Source organism: Indicator indicator, chromosome 32 (assembly GCF_027791375.1).
Source record: "Indicator indicator isolate 239-I01 chromosome 32, UM_Iind_1.1, whole genome shotgun sequence".
NCBI lineage: Eukaryota > Metazoa > Chordata > Aves > Piciformes > Indicatoridae > Indicator > Indicator indicator.
In genome coordinates, this window is record NC_072041.1 from 5,755,852 (window position 1) to 5,771,637 (window position 15,786).

At 41.1% G+C, this 15,786-nt stretch overlaps 1 protein-coding gene across 1 annotated transcript; it reads left to right on the forward strand.

The window, feature by feature from the left end:
• The first annotated feature begins 795 nt into the window (after positions 1-795).
• Positions 796-14,205, forward strand: TNFRSF1B (TNF receptor superfamily member 1B). The gene is given in 10 exon segments (XM_054395073.1): positions 796-853; positions 6,528-6,635; positions 9,279-9,407; positions 9,858-10,007; positions 10,862-10,955; positions 11,034-11,227; positions 12,004-12,078; positions 12,437-12,474; positions 12,901-13,171; positions 13,907-14,205. Coding segments are annotated over 10 exon segments (1,416 nt in total).
• The last annotated feature ends 1,581 nt before the right edge of the window (positions 14,206-15,786 follow it).

Sequence of the window (15,786 nt, forward strand, 5' to 3'; positions counted from 1 at the left end):
TAAAACCAGCTGCTGCCACTGTGTATTTTAATCCATCTACTGAGCCTTGCAAGATTGAATCCTCTCTGTGTGTGTCTGTGTTTGTACTTGGTTTGTGTCATTCAGAAGATAACCTGCTCCTGCTGCTCAGATCCAAATTTCACTTGGTTATCAGTCTTGCCATGTCAGCAACCATTACATGAGGTGAAGAAGGAAACAGAAATAACATTTTTTTGCTTTAAGTGCTTGTTGTGCAATGAAGTACTGACATGAAACAGCAGCAAAAGGAAGAAACAAAAAACTGTGTAGGACAAGTACTAGTCACCCTTTCCTCACTTTCAGTCACAGCAGTTCATTGTTTTCCAGTGCATACTTCCAATGTTTTTCATTGTTCACAGTTTCAGTGCATACATGAGTTGCAGAAGAAGTATTTTTAGAAGAGAGGCATTGATAGCTTGTGAAGCTATTGATCGGCTCTAGCTTTGCTTAGAGCAGGGAAGGTCTGAAAGTAGGTTAAGGTCTCTCTGAACCACGCCGGCAGCATGTCCAAGAAACGAGTAAGTACGGGGTAGGGGGTGTTAAGGCTAGAGAGCAGCCAAGGCAAAGGTCACCTCTGGGGGCTAAGGAGTCCAGACCGCAGAGCCCCTTCACACCTGCCGAGGGTCTCGTCTGAGCTACTGAAGTCCCTCTTCGGGCCATCCATCAGTAACGACCTCCCTGACGTTGCCCATGCTGACACGGGCCGCGCCCGCCGTGGGGCGGATCCCCCCGGTCTGAACAGAGGCCGGGACCGCCCGCGCCTCACTCGGCGGTGGGATGGGGCCGCGCTGGACGCTGCTGGCCGCGCTCCTGCAGGCTGTGGGCAGTCGGGTGAGTGCGGAGAGCCCTGCGGGGCCGGGAGGCAGGCGGGCAGCTGCCCAGCTCTGCGACACCGAGTGACTGCTGGGATGGGCATGGTGGTACAGCGACAGTGCTGCTGGTGACCGGCGAGGAGCTATGCGAGCGGGCAGCGCTTTACTGGGGTGCTTGCAGGGGTGGGATGCGAGAGGGCAGAGTTTTACTGGGGTGCTTGCAGGGGTGGGATGCGAGAGGGCAGCGTTTGACTGCTCCTGCAGTCCCCGGAGATGCTACTTGTGCTGAATTCTGTGTGATCTCCGCAGGAACCTCCAGTCCCACTCTTAAGACTTCTTTGAAGCTCACCCTGCTCCCTTTGGCTGTCGCTGTTATTTCCTATATTCCCAAAGAAATGTCTAATATTTTTTTCCCTAGATTGTCGCTGGGAATGGGTTGCTTTTTCAGGCTTTTTTGAATATTTGCAAACACTGCGAGTGTCGTGGCAAGCAGAGAGTGTGAAACTGTCTGTATGTGAACAAGGAAGAGCCGGTCGTGCTCTGTTGGATCCCTAAAACTCTTGTAAATATACGTGGAAAAGCCCTTGAATTTACATCTAACCCCGGTGTGGTGCAGCTGTGGTAGTTCTCTTTTACATCCAGCGGTGCCATGTTTGGCAATTAAAGCTTTTACCTGTTTAAACCAAAGAGTTTAATGGGCTGTGTTTGACTTGGATTGTGTTTGCGCTCTGCTGATACAGTGATAACACTTTCCATCTGACTTTAAAGTGTCCTAGATTGTGAATATTTTTACTGGATTTTAGGTTCATGGTGTTCGACAGTGCCTGTAACTGTCAGTCTCAGATCTTGATTTAGTGCATAATATCTTTTATTAGAGCCTTTGGGAAAAGAGACCAACTTTTGAATACATAAGCCTGAAGTTTTGAAATAGAAGAGCTGGTATTGCTGCTCCATGTGGGTTGCCAAATACGCCTATAATAAAATATACACTGGCTTCCTACAGACTTTGACTTGCTTCTCTGATTTCTGCATGTTGCAAATAGCTTCTATATTCTTCACAGCCTCCTGCCAGCTTCTCCTGGGACAATGTTTGCATCTTACAGTGGTGAGTGGCAATGAAGTAGAATCCCTAACAGGAAGCAAAGGGATGCTGTTTTCTCAGGGGGAACATGAGTAAATCTAATTGTGTGGCAATGCAATGATGGCTGCTTTAAAATAAAGTGCAGTATTGGATGGCATTAACAGACCCCTAATCTTAGATATCTGCAGGAAAACAGCTTTAAAAGAAACTTCATAATTTGAATGTAGTTGGTACCACCTGATGCAGCTCCAGTTGATTTTGGGGAGACTTGCTGTTAGCTAATAACTCATCTTCATCAGAATTATTTATTTTACACAGAATTTTGTTTTTTCCTGTCTTCAGCAGGTTTGGTAGCTCAGCAGACTGTAGCTTCTCACCCCAAGGTCTTTCCATAGAAACAGAGTTCTGTGTCAGAGTCCTTAGTGACTTCATTGTGGTTTTATGTGCGTGAAGAACACTACATGCTAGATGTAGTTCCTCTTCAGACTGCTTTGTTTGACAGCTTAAGTTTCAAGAAGGCAACTGTGTGAAAAAGGAACCAATAAAAATGGAAAGGAGACCAATAAAAATGCAGACATGTGAACTGAGATTAAAATATCTGCTTGAACATCTTTGTTTAAATGGCCTCCTCAAGTGAAAATGAATGTTGTGTGAATGGATTACTATATATATTGATTCATCTTTTAGCTCTGTTATTCACTGTTATTCAAGATACTTGAATTTAATTACACAAAAAGCCTTGGACAAAAAGTCCAAGAACACAGGAGCAGGCTATAAGGCAGGAATTAAAAGAAATTATGTTAATTCTAATTCATATTTTGCCTACAGGGAATGCATTACATTTTGATGGGCTGTTAGTAGTTGAGACCTGGACTTCCCCACCAAGAGGTAAAGCCAGGTCGGTGCATTGTATCAAGCCCTTCTAATCTGGAAAAAGTCACAATCCAAATCTTCTTTTACATTGCATGACTGGGGCTCAGCTTCAGTACAGATGTTAGGTTCTCATATGTCATTGGCCTCTGAACAACTGGGAGGGCATGGCCCACAGGCCCTTCAGTAGTGCAGCTCCACACAGTACAGGCAGAACTGGATGCCTGAAAATCATGAGATACAGGCATGTTGTCTGCTGGTTTTAGCTGGCAGTGGGTAGCCTACAGGGGATTTTGGCAACATTTATACTTGTGTAGATGTATTTAGAAGACTGGGTAATTTCAACCCACCACGTTCTTTACCAGCCCCTCCATTGGCATGGAGACTCCTATGAGCCCACTCCTCTCCAGTGACAAACTAGGTCACCTCTCTACTGGGTGTCTGAGCGCAGATGGGAAAATGATTCAGACAATGCAGGATCTCTGGCAAGAGAGTCTTAAGTCACTGACTTTTTTCATGTAACTTCTTAGTTATTGCTTAATACACAGGCATTGCAAAAGTCTCCCTAATGAGTTGTATAGTCAAATGCAAGCATTGTTTACCTATTTTGTGCCAAAATATATTTCGTCATTTGATAAAGTTAGACCAAATTTCATGTTTAATAAGGTTTGTGCCTTTGCAGCGAGATAGATGAGGCATTTTACTTCTACCTGTACCTGTCAAACTAAATGAAGTTTTCCAAAATCTTTATTTTGCCTGTATAAATATCTTAAAAGTCTGCTGCTATTAGATAGCACTACAAACTGAGACGTTCCAAAGTTATAATGCAAAAGATGCAGCATCAGGGTAGTTTTCCTTCACACAATCTGCTTATGGAATACCAAACCCCACTAAAAGCAGAAGACAGCATTAGGGTTTATGGGAGATGTAAACAGTAACGAAATACAAAGATTGTGGAATAGAATCTGGCCCCTACTCATCAGTCTTTAAGTTCAAAGTAGCCAATGGACCTGGATACAGCTATTGTACTGCCCAGCTCAGACCACATAATGGGTGAAATGGGTAGAAAAATGGGATCATCTTGTAGCCAAGAAATCCAGGAAAGTTTGTACCAAGTAAGAAGCCTATGCTTTCTATGACAAAGTAGGGGATTTAACTGCTGGCCTTGGCAGCTCTGATTCAAGTAGTTTACATTGGAAGTAACTGCTGAAACGAATGGCCTGCTTCCAGTGCAAATAAAGCTTAGCTCGTGTGTGTATACAAATCGTGTCTAAGTGAGTCACAAGTCCCTTTTAGCTTCCCAAAATGTTCTTTGAGGACAGTTGGCAAGAAATTGTCAAGGCTTATCAGATAAAATTTCAGGGAGATGGTATCAAGCACAACTTAAGAGAAATAGATGTGAATCTAGCAACCAACAAGTTTTCCTGTGTCTTTAACTCACAGGGCAGTATTTTTAACAGACAATGCAAGAGGATGAGATAAGAACAGTTTTTGCCAGGAAGCCGCTCCAGCACTATGATTTGTGATGCAGTTTATTGAGTTTCTCCCCTTTTTTTTTTTTTCCCCTCCCTCTGTTTGGTCTTGCAGTGAAGTTTTATGATGTAAAAAAACACAAATGCTTGTTTTGATGAAGTTGATCTTTCCTCTTTTAATAAACAAGTAGCTTAAATGATGAGAGCAAAGCCCTTTTCTTCTCCTTCATCAGATTTTAGTGTCAGCTCACATTTGCAAGTGCTGTAGTTTATTGTTGCCCATCCTGTGAGAGTGTTATACCAAGTCTACAGATACTGTAGAAGTTAGAAGACATTGAGAAGCCTTTTCTTTCTGGATTGGTTGTTATACTTAGTAATAATGATTAAACTGATAATGTGGAAGTTAGCTCCTGGTTTTGTTTCAAAGTCTTCAATCCTTGTGCAATCTCCCTTTAAATAAGCCTTAAGTACTGGAAAGTAAAAATGGAGGCCAAATAGATATGTAAGGCTGTAGCATGGTTCCTGCAAAGCTGCCTTTCTTCTCATTAAAAGAACAGAGAAATGCAGCTTGTGCTCAGCAGCTGTTTCTTAATTCACCTGCTCTAGTGTTTAAGAAGGAGTATGTTTTTTTCTTTTGGGGTCATCTTTCCCCACCCCATCACAGTTTCTAGCCTGTTAAAACCATCTTTTAAAGTTTATTCTTCAGTTTGCTACTTGTTGGTTTCTGGTTGATCTGGCTGTGAAAGAATGGGGCTGTTACTGGTAAAACCCATCCCTAGTCTCCCTGCTTTTGAGGCTCTTGACTCAACTGACTGATCAGAATTGTTTTGATCTCTGGGCAGCGTTCCCAGCTTTCACAGGTTTTAAAGAGGAGCAGTGAAACTTCTGCTGAAAGTTTCCTTTCATTTCTTTTCTGGAATGAACATTGAACTCAAGAAGGTGTTTCTTGGCCTTCACATTTTCAGGAAAGGTTCATTTTTGACACTGCTCATTGAGTTGATAGGTGAGATCCTGTTTCTGATATACAGTGGAAAATTACTTCAACAAGCCACATAAGAAAATGTTTCAGCAGTTGGTGAGAGTGGGAAGTGTTGATGGACTTTGTCAGTAATGTGAAGACAATAGATAATCAACAAGTATTTTCAGTAAGGAGGAAGGATATTTTCATTACTAGCCTCCAAAGAGGTCCTTCCTGTTTTGATTTCTCTTTTAATAATACTTTAAAAGTACTTCTCTAAATGTGTATGGAGCAATCTCTTCAGACTGCAGAAAACTAAGCAGTGTCAGACACTTTTTGAGCTGCATCTTTCTGATCTAGCAGGAAACTCCTATACTTGTACTACCTAACATTAGCCTTTTTCTTTGGCATGATTATATTTTTCTCTTTGAAAACAGATGGCAGGTCCTCAAATATTTTGACACTTGTTCCTTGAATTCATTGAGCAGTGCTGATTGGTGTGAGCTGAAAATTAGGTACACTGTATTTTATGTATTTCTGCATTCGACCTGCCATATGAGGTGGGTTTTTTAATCTTTGTCTTGTAGCCATTGCTCCTTTTCAGAAGCAGCAGAAGTGCAGATTTGGAGACATCCTTTTCAAACCATCAAGGCCTTTCTCATTTAGAACGGAATCAGAAAGTGCCTAGAATAATAAAAGCCTTTTTCCTTTCTTTTGGTGAAGTAGTTCCAATAAGTACAGGTTCTTTGACTGAAGGGATAGAACTGAACTTAGTGTCCTGTGCACACACTGATGAAAACAGAAAGATTCCTTCAAGCATTGCAGCAGTACTAGACATACAGCTCACTCTTCTACCAGCTTGAGAGGCCTGAGGGCATTAGGAATGTCAATCTTCTAGTTTTCAGACAGGGCTCTAAATATGTATAGGGAGCAGACCTACAAAGTAAGAAGTTACCATTTGTAACATAGCCACTTTGCAGAAAATGCTTCTCCCTACAGGAAGAATTTTAATCTCAAAGGCTGCAACACCAACCAAGTGTGATGCTAATCCCATAGTTCCATTGCATTCTGCCAAACATAAAACCTGGAGAAATCACTTTGTTCAGTGACAGATGTTTGAATACCAGAGGAACCTCTAAATGGTCTTCAAGTAGTTTACAAGCTGTGCGTTCTCCTTCAGGTTTTTAGCATCTGCTGCTTTCTATTTCATCAGACCTATATCAGTGTCTTGGAAAGTAAGGTGGTTATAACACTACTGATCTTTAAGTCTTTGTCTCTTTCAAATCTGTAGGGTCAGAATAGATTTGTGACTTAAGATTTTTCCATTAATTTCTCCTAGGAACCACAGTCTGCACAATGCAAAGACCCCATCGCTGAATTCTATGATGAAGGACTTAATAAATGTTGCAGCCGGTGCCCTCCAGGTAGGTTATAAATCAAACCAGTTCTTCACACAGCCAAATTCAGTCAGTTTTCAGATGAACATATTACATTTTAATTATTTTTTTATACCTCTGAGGAGCATCAGATGTATAAAACCAGATCTGATTTTTGCTGTTGTATTGCACTCTAGCTGGAAGACAATAAAATGCTGTGACTATAAAATTATCTGTAAAAGAGACCCATAGTGCATCAGAATTGGAATTCTCTTACATGCATGGGGCCTATCAGAAGGTGGGCTGCTGAGCTCTCAGTAGCACAGCTTTGCTTGGAGTTTTGATGAAAGTATTTTAAAATCAACATTGCAACAGCTGACAAAGGGAATTACAAAAAGCAGACAACATGTCTCAGACCCGAGCCCACTAATAACAAATATGTTGTAAACCAAGGTATTGGGTAGAGCTTTCTGTTGGATAGGTTAACCTATATTTGCTCATGAAGGGAGTTTTTCTTGCCTTTTATGGTAAAGCAGACACTCCAGACCACTGTCAGAGACTGGGTACAAGCCCATAGAAGCTACCTGCTTCGAGGTGTGATGTCTTACACTCCCATGATAATTATTAGTGATCTTCTGTTAGCAGAAGTTGTTGACTGCAGAAGGGTAGGAGTGTGGGTTTGTTTTTTAGTGGGTAGTAATGCCATTTGGATATTTTCATAATAGAGTTTTTGCAGCAAGCTGCCATCATATTATTCCATCAGACACAGCAAAAACTTGCCATTATTGTCATCACATGCTGAGCTAACAAAATTTGTCTCCATAAATGCTGAGTTCTTGTCAGAGAGATCCGGAAGTTCAGGCAGGAAATCAGTTTATGCCGAAGCAGCCACAGTTGCTTGAATTAACTGAAAATCTCTAGATAGATCTGACAAACTTCCTTTGTTAAAAACACAGCAGGTGAAAGGTGATAATTCACATATGAAACCTTTTTTCTCTTTTGGGGTATATGATCAGTCTCATCTCATTAGTCGTAATTTTTTGGATCAACAAACTCTGGACAAGTTGTAGCAAATCTAAAATCTTTACTTTTATGAATTCAACATTTTTTTTTTACTAGAATTTATCAAACATGGAAGCTTAGATCATTAGCAGGACGTGGGAGGTAGAATTTTTAAGCTTCCAGTAAGTACATGGAAAAACAAAGTCTTTGGAAATAGTTTCTATGGCTCACCTCCAGGACCCCTTCTTTTGAAGTACACAGATTCTCCAAGGAGTTCCAATGACTCTCTTAGTGTTACTTCTGCTTTCTGAGTGTATTTTCCAGGATATTTCTGTACAGGATATGAGACATTGGCTTCTGTCTTCTTCCTTCTTTAAAGCAATGGCTTTAAAGGTGTTTTCCTGCCTCCAGAATGGATATGTTCAAGCTCCTATTTACTTATTCCCACCACTTGAATAAACCCTCTTGCTTCTGAGATTTTGTGTGGAATGCCAATGGCTTCAGGAGCATATTGCTTAGATCTGTTAGGGCTGGCTGAAGGGATGAAGGAAAAAGTGAGCCTGTGTTCCTTCAGGAGTGACAAGTGATGAAGTTCTAGCTCATGTCTGTTTGTGATAATGCTTTATTATGCCTTCTTCACTTGCTGCCTGTAAAGGTAGTCAGGACCTCACCCAGACACATCATTCGATCACACAGCTGACTTTCAGCATGAAACACTATCCTGTGTTTCACCATAAAACACAGATCTTAAGAGGGTAAAAAGTTCGTTTTATTTACTGTGGTAGCTGCATCTAAGTATATGCAGAGGGGTTTTGTTCAGGATAGAGGCCACCTTGTTTTGAACGTGGCTGGAATTCACTGAACTGAATGTAAGAAAAGGGGTTAAACATGAATAACATAAAAGAAATCAGAACTTCCCTGTATAAACATGCAGCCCTCCTTTAAATCAAGACTTGCTTGGTATACCTTAACCAATCAGACAGTGGCTGTGAAGGGAAGGAGTTTCTACAGCTAAGAATGAAACTAAGCTTAAATGTTTTCTAGTGATCTGGAGAAGTGTGGCCAGCAGGTCAAGGGAGGTGATTCTCCCCCTCTACTCCACTCTGGTGAGACCCCACCTGGAGTACTGCGTCCAGTTCTGGAGCCCCTATTACAAGAGGGCTATGGACATGCTGGAAGGTGTCCAGAGAAGGGCCACGAGGATGAGCAGAGGGCTGGAGCACCTCTCCTATGGGGACAGACTGAAAGAGTTGGGGCTGTTCAGTCTGGAGAAAAGAAGGCTCTGAGGTGACCTTCTTGTGGCCTTCCAGTATCTGAAGGGGGCTCCAAGAAAGCTCAGGAGGGGCTTTTTAGGATCTCAGGTAGTGACAGGACTGGGGGGAATGGAATAAAGCTGGAAGTGGGGAGGTTCAGACTGTATGTGAGGAAGAAGTTCTTCCCCATGAGAGTGGTGAGAGCCTGGAATGGGTTGTCCAGGGAGGTGGTTGAGGCTCCATCCCTGGAGGTGTTTAAGGCCAGGCTGGATGAGGCTCTGGCCAGCCTGCTGTAGTGTGAGGTGTCCCTGCCCATGGCAGGGATGTTGGAACTAGATGATCCTTGTGGTCCCTTCCAACTCTGACTGATTCTATGATTCTATGATTTTCATCAATGAGATGCTTTCTCTGGTTTGCTTTGGCTTATTTTGATTAGGTGAATATAGAACAGAGCGCTGCAGTCACACAGTGGACACAAAGTGCAGTCCCTGTAGACCCAATACCTATACAGCAGTCTGGAATCAGTCTCCTCAGTGCTTTGCCTGCTCACCACCCTGCAGGAAAGGTAGGTTTGAATTATTAAAGCAGCATCTGTGACTCTAACAGTCTGCTCAACCAGCTACAAAGCTGGTTAATTACAGTACGAAAATGTCTGTAATAAAGTCTCGAGTCACTTTAAATGCAGTTGCATGATCAGCATAAGCTACAGATCTTAGTGTGGCCTCCAGATGTGCATGTTTGTGATTATGATAATCATTGAATGCAAGTGCAGGTACAGAGTTTCAAGTGTGTATTATACAGATGCAAATTTCTCTTTTCCTAGAGAGAGAGGAACCACTTCTGCAAATGTAAATGTTGGAGCATATAAGATACTTGTTTTAGGAGGGTGTACTAGCCAGAAGCTGTAACATTGTTTGTGGTGTTTGAACATCATCTCATATTCACTTGAAACATCACAGGCTATGATTTTAAATGTTGCTAATACCATCTTGCTTTATTCTTGTTCTATAACCAGGATTTGTGCAGAATCAAGCATGCACTAGGTCGCAGGACAGAATCTGTAGCTGCCCACCCAATGAGTACTGCACTTTGAAAATATCTGAGAACTGCAAAATATGCCAAGTGCACAGCAAGTGTGGAAAAGGTTACCGAGTTTCCAGAAGAGGTAATTTAAATCTGAACACACAGGAGTTTTACTATATGAAGAGGTTTATTTTTGGATTTAATAGCCCACAAATATTTCTGAATCTGCCTTCAACACAGTCAATTACAGTGATATGGACTTTCAATTCCCTACAGTTATGCATTCTTTTTAGTGCAGCTTTATCTTAGCAGGTAGGCAGTAATTAGTGCAACTCTTCTCAAGAGGCATCTACAAAGGGAGAACATCCTTCAGTCTGTTACTACCATATATGATAAATTTCCCCAATCTAACTTAATCTTCTTTTTTGCTGTACTATGTGATTTGTTCTCTAACAGGTGATTCAGATTCAAGACCTCTTAGTTCTTCCTTAAATCCTTGAAATGGGGCTTCAGGTTAAATTTTCTTTACAGTAAATAATGATGACTTTATGGTGTCCTGCAGAATTCATCTGTTGCTATTAGATGATGAAATTCACCACTAATAATGTAGCTGTCTCTGGATGATAAATAATATCCAAAGAGGTGGAACCCTGCATATTTTCAAGAAAATAGGAATAATTAGAAAAGATACAGAACTCCTGCAGAGTGGAATAGGTGGTCAGTCCTCAGGGACTGGTGAAAAACCTCCACTTTGTCTACAGAGCCACATTTTAACCTCTTGGTGGGTTTTTACTACCAATGGAATCAGACTAACAGCTGATTAAATTTCTGGGGTGTGTTTGGGTTGGATGTTTCAAACAAATCTCTCCCGTGGCAGTTGCAGACTGTATTTTGTGTACTGCCTCTCTATCACTTCCCAGATCTGTACCACAGACCTTGCTTATTCATTCTTGTTTCTCATTAAATGACTAACTGGAGATTTCTGTCTCTTTGAAGGGACAGATAGCACAGATACAGAGTGTAAACCTTGTCCTCCTGGCACCTTTTCACACGAGGAATCTTACGATACCAGCTGTATACCACACACAGTGTAAGCCAGTGTTTCTGTCTAACCCTAACTGTGCACAGAGTTGCTTTCTTTCCTAAGATCTTCTTTTGCTTCTTGCAGTTGTAAATCAGTGGCTGTTCCTGGAAACAGCATCAATGACACTGTTTGCAGCGACTCAGGAATAGCAGTTGCCACAGCTCTACCTCGAACTATTTTGAACCTGCTCCTGACCCAAAGCTCAGCTTCCAATCAGCCTGAAATAATAACTCGACCTGTCATTTTAAATTCTGTACCTGAGATGTCTCACATCATTGGTGAGCTATTAACTCATTTAAAGTCTTTTTTGTCTGGCTAGGGAGCAAGTTGACATTTAGTTCTCAGTTTCTTTCCACAACAAACTACTGTACCTAAACACAACCTCAGAAAAGCTGAATGAATTCAGTATGGCACTACTTGAACTGAGTTGCATATTTACCTATGCATCTGCATTACCAAAGTGCATTCCATAGTCCTTGTAAATCTGGAAATACTTCTAAAAAGGCCCAAACTAGATTGTTCAAGGCATTTCCTGAGAATTGCTGCCATGAAGAGCTGGGAGAAGAGGTTGTATCTTACATTCTGGACTGAGGCAAACCTGACTTCATAAACATCCTGGTCTCTGGAGACTTCTGTGAGGCTTTCCTGAGACAAGAAGTCCTCATAGCCTTGACAAGTGTTGGATGTATTCTCTCCTGTTCACAACCTATCCAGAAGGTCTGTGTGTTTAGGAACTTTCTGGGCTGTCTGGCCTTGTATATAATAAACTTGTTAGTCTGGAGAGATACCTTTTGTGACTGAGGCCAGAAGTCTGTCCTCAGTTTTCAGGACAGGAAGAATCAAATTTTATGACGTGGCAGAGGCTGAAATGAGACTTGATGTCTGAGAATAGAGGCATCACATGTGAATGTCAGACACAGCTGATATGTCTAAATTTAGCTTCTGTAGTCAAAACCAGAAAAACTGCAAAACCTACCTCTTTCGAATTAGATTTTTTTTTTTTTTTGTCAGATCAACCTGCTAAAGAATTTATCTTTTTTTAATTTATTTTCAGGATCAGTAGCAGGGCCATTGTTACTGGTCTTGATAATCGCTGGTTTGGGATTCTGCTTAGTCTCCAAAAAGAAAGGTAAGGTTCATGAAGTGAAAACAGGCAGATTTGTAGATACTGGAATGAGCATGACCTTATTCCCTGCTGATTTGAGCCTAGTGGTTTACTGACATTAGTGTGTTAGAAGATGCTAGCTCTCTTCAAAGCTGTTCTGGTGGTTTGATATGGATGATTTTCCACTAACGTGGAGATTCTTTTGTGTTTAATAACATATGAGTGAGTTCATTTTTTTTTTCAAGAGGACAATGCAATGACTTACATTTAAGTCACCTTTGGAGGTTATTCCAGGAGCAGAGGATTATCAATCAGATTAGTTAAGAGAGCATTCTTAGCAAACAAATTTGGGTGCTGATAAATTGTCTTTTCTCCCCTGCAGCCCCTGTATACTCTGCCCCGACTACAGAAGCAGATTCGGTGAGTGTCACTCCTTCCTTTCCACTTTCCCCATTTCTTTAGCAGTTGCACAGAAATCAGGCACCCTTCCAAATTACAAGTAGAAGAAAACTACACAGCAGAGGGACCACAGGAATGAGAATGGGGTGGTTTGGTCCCCAAGCTAGACCGCAAGCTGTCCCTTATCTAACCTACCTAATGTGCCATCCTCACACTGTTAGGCTCTCTTAGCAATCACACAGAGCTCTGGTTCAGCAGGTGGCATTTGAGAGTCTTTTTCCCGGGGTACTCTGTGAAGTACTGCAGGTGCCTTCAGGAGAAGGGTTCATTTTGTCATCACTATGCCAGTGGATATTATCAGTGGTTTCTTTAGCTAAGTCCTGACCAGTTCTGTGTTAGTGTTTGTTTAACAAGATTAATGAATGCATTTCTCTGCCAATCTCCCAGTCTTCTTCCCCTACAGAAAAAGAGCGTGACAAAAAAGTAAGAAATACAGGATTGCAAAACTCCAGCAGTTCTGAACAGGAGGAACAGCATCCCTTGGAAACTTCTGGATTTATCAGTAGCTCCCTGAATAATTCAACCGGATCTGCAAGAGTCACTGCAATAAGTAACAAGAACAATGGAAGGAAAGCAACAGAAGGTTTTCAGCAGCAGCATTCAACTGCAGACCATTGTAAGCTTCACAGCAGAGATAGACACAGCTCTGCAAGTTCAGGTAAGAACGTATCAGAATGATGCAGAACCTCTTGAAATTTAATTATCAGTTATGAGTCTTTTTAGGAGAAATTTAAATGGCAGGATAAAACATCAGACTCGTGTTCAGAGACAGGTATTTAGTAACTTTGGAAAAGAAAAAGTGATTGTTTTGTCAGCCTGAGACAGTACAGTGTGTGGAGAAAAAGTTATTTGCAGACTAGGAGATGAGTGTGATGGTAGCTCTTACCTGTGAGTGGGAGTAAGTGCCAAAGGCAGCAGTGAGAAAAAAGCATTGACAAAAGCATCTGAAATAGTAACAGTTGGGTAGGAGCTGGCTGTGAGCCAGGGCTCTGTATTGATTTTTTTTTTTTATGGCTTTTTTATTTTGGGGATGACACACGAATGTCATGGTACCAAAAAACCCTAAAATGTTACAGCACCAATTCTACCAGCTTGCCTAAATTAAGTGAAGCAAGAAGATATTTAGTGTCTATTTGAACTTTAATCATAGAATCACTATGGCTGGAGAAGACCTTTAAGATCATCGAGTCCAACTGTAACCCAGCTACCATGACCGCTAATCTTTATCCTGATGTGCCACATCTACAGGCTTCTTAAACACCTCCAGGGATGGCAACTCCACCACCTCCCTGAGCAGCCTGTTCCAGTACCTGACTACTGTCCAATATAATCCAACCATCATCTTCTGGCTTTCATTCTTCCATGTTTAATGTGTTTTCTGTTTATTTGACAGAACATTCTGGTAATGGAGGAACACAGGTGAATGTGACTTGTATTGTTAAAGTGTGTAGTCCAGACTGCAGTTCCCAGTTCCCAGAACAGCCTAGTTCAACTAGCGGAGATTGTGGCAACACTCCCTATCATTCCCCAACAGGGGAAGAGATTCCCTTTTCGAAAGAAGAAAACCTCTTGAAAAATGAAACTGAAATTTGGATCTCAATGGAAAATGAGGACAACTTACTTCGAGACTTGCTTCCAACAGAAAAGAAGTTCCCTCAGGGCATTCAAGATGTGAAGATGAAAACCAGTTAAAGAAAATCACAGGTCATGCATTGATTGACTGATACAGTGAAACAACTCTATCTTCTGCAATAAACATTATGTTAAATGTAGCATTTCTACAGAGACTTGAACTTTTAGATGAACATAGGAACTGATGCTTTGAGAGTTTTAATCTCTTTTGTCAGCTTTGATCTGAAGAACGATCTTTGCAGTTTAAAAGAACTGGACTGCTTTTGCTTTTAAACTGAATGGCCACCTACTCCCTTCCCTCTCTGATAGCCTGGAGAGACTTGACCAGATTTGAAAAGGGCTATTTTTCTAACTTCATGCCTTTGCTTTTTCTGCTGAGCCTTCTGGTCTTGCTTGCACTCATTATTGGACCAAACTTCTCAAATCAACCATATATACATCAAGGAGTTAAATCTTTTACAGGAGCCTTTTGTAGTCGATTACAACTCTTATTTCTAAAGAGTAGCATTTCACTAGCTGTACATAATTAATTTCATTTTAGAAAAGAAAATCTATATCAGTTATTATCTTGAAGTACGAAGTAAGTACCTTTCATTGACAGCTCTAAAGTTTGTCATCTTCATGTCCTGATTTAATATGATTCTGACCTAATTTCTGAGGTTAACCATAGGCCCCAGTTCCAGTGAGTATTCCATTTGGATATGTATGCCAGATAGCTCATGCCCACTGACCTCAGGAAAGGACTCACTTGACGTCTTAATCTGTTGAAAGTGGAATTGACTCAAACCTCAGAACCAGACTACCTTGTTCCCCTTCACCTCTTGCTTGACACCTCTTACAGAAAATTAGCAGAGGTTCTCCTTGAATCAAGTAGGAGTCTTTTGGGTTTGGAAGGCAATTCTTAGGATCCCATTTCCCCTACTTCTATATTAATTATGTGACTGAACTGACCGCTGTGGCATCTGTATTCAACCAAAATTTGCCATATGGTGTCTGAATTACATTTGAATGAAGTCATGCAGGTAGGCGTAACTTCTTTCTTCTGTGCCACAAAAACAACCTGGTGCACTAGCTGATGATTGTACTTCCAACTGACTATTCCACTCTAACTCAAGAAAAACTAAATGCAGCAGTTATTTTCTGAGGCTTTAGATTGAAAAGGGCTATTCTGGAATAGTGTTTCTTCTACAGTTACAGAAGAGATGCAGATTTTAAACATCCAAGTTTTACACTCCCACAAAAGTGATGAAAAGAAACTGACAACCAGCAAACAGATCTTTAATTTTACTATGAAGAAACCTTTCACAACTGTGTATTAAATATGTACTTGATTTTCAGAAAGGACTTTGAAAATGGGCATGCAGAAACTACTACAAAACTAAAGTGTTTAGGCAAGAAAAGAACATGATTTTATACAGTGCTTTGAACTTTTGCACTGTACTGAGTATTTGGATATCTTCGTTGTCAGCTCTGAGTATTGGGACCACACTGAGGAAGCAAAGAAAGATTTTTGAAGTTTTATAAATATTTTAAAAGGAGGCTCCTACTACAGCAGTTAACTTAGTGGGTTTTCAAGTTATGCAGGTGCATGACAGAAAGAAAATCCAAGTTTTATGCTCAGATAGGAAAAGTGTGCTTGCA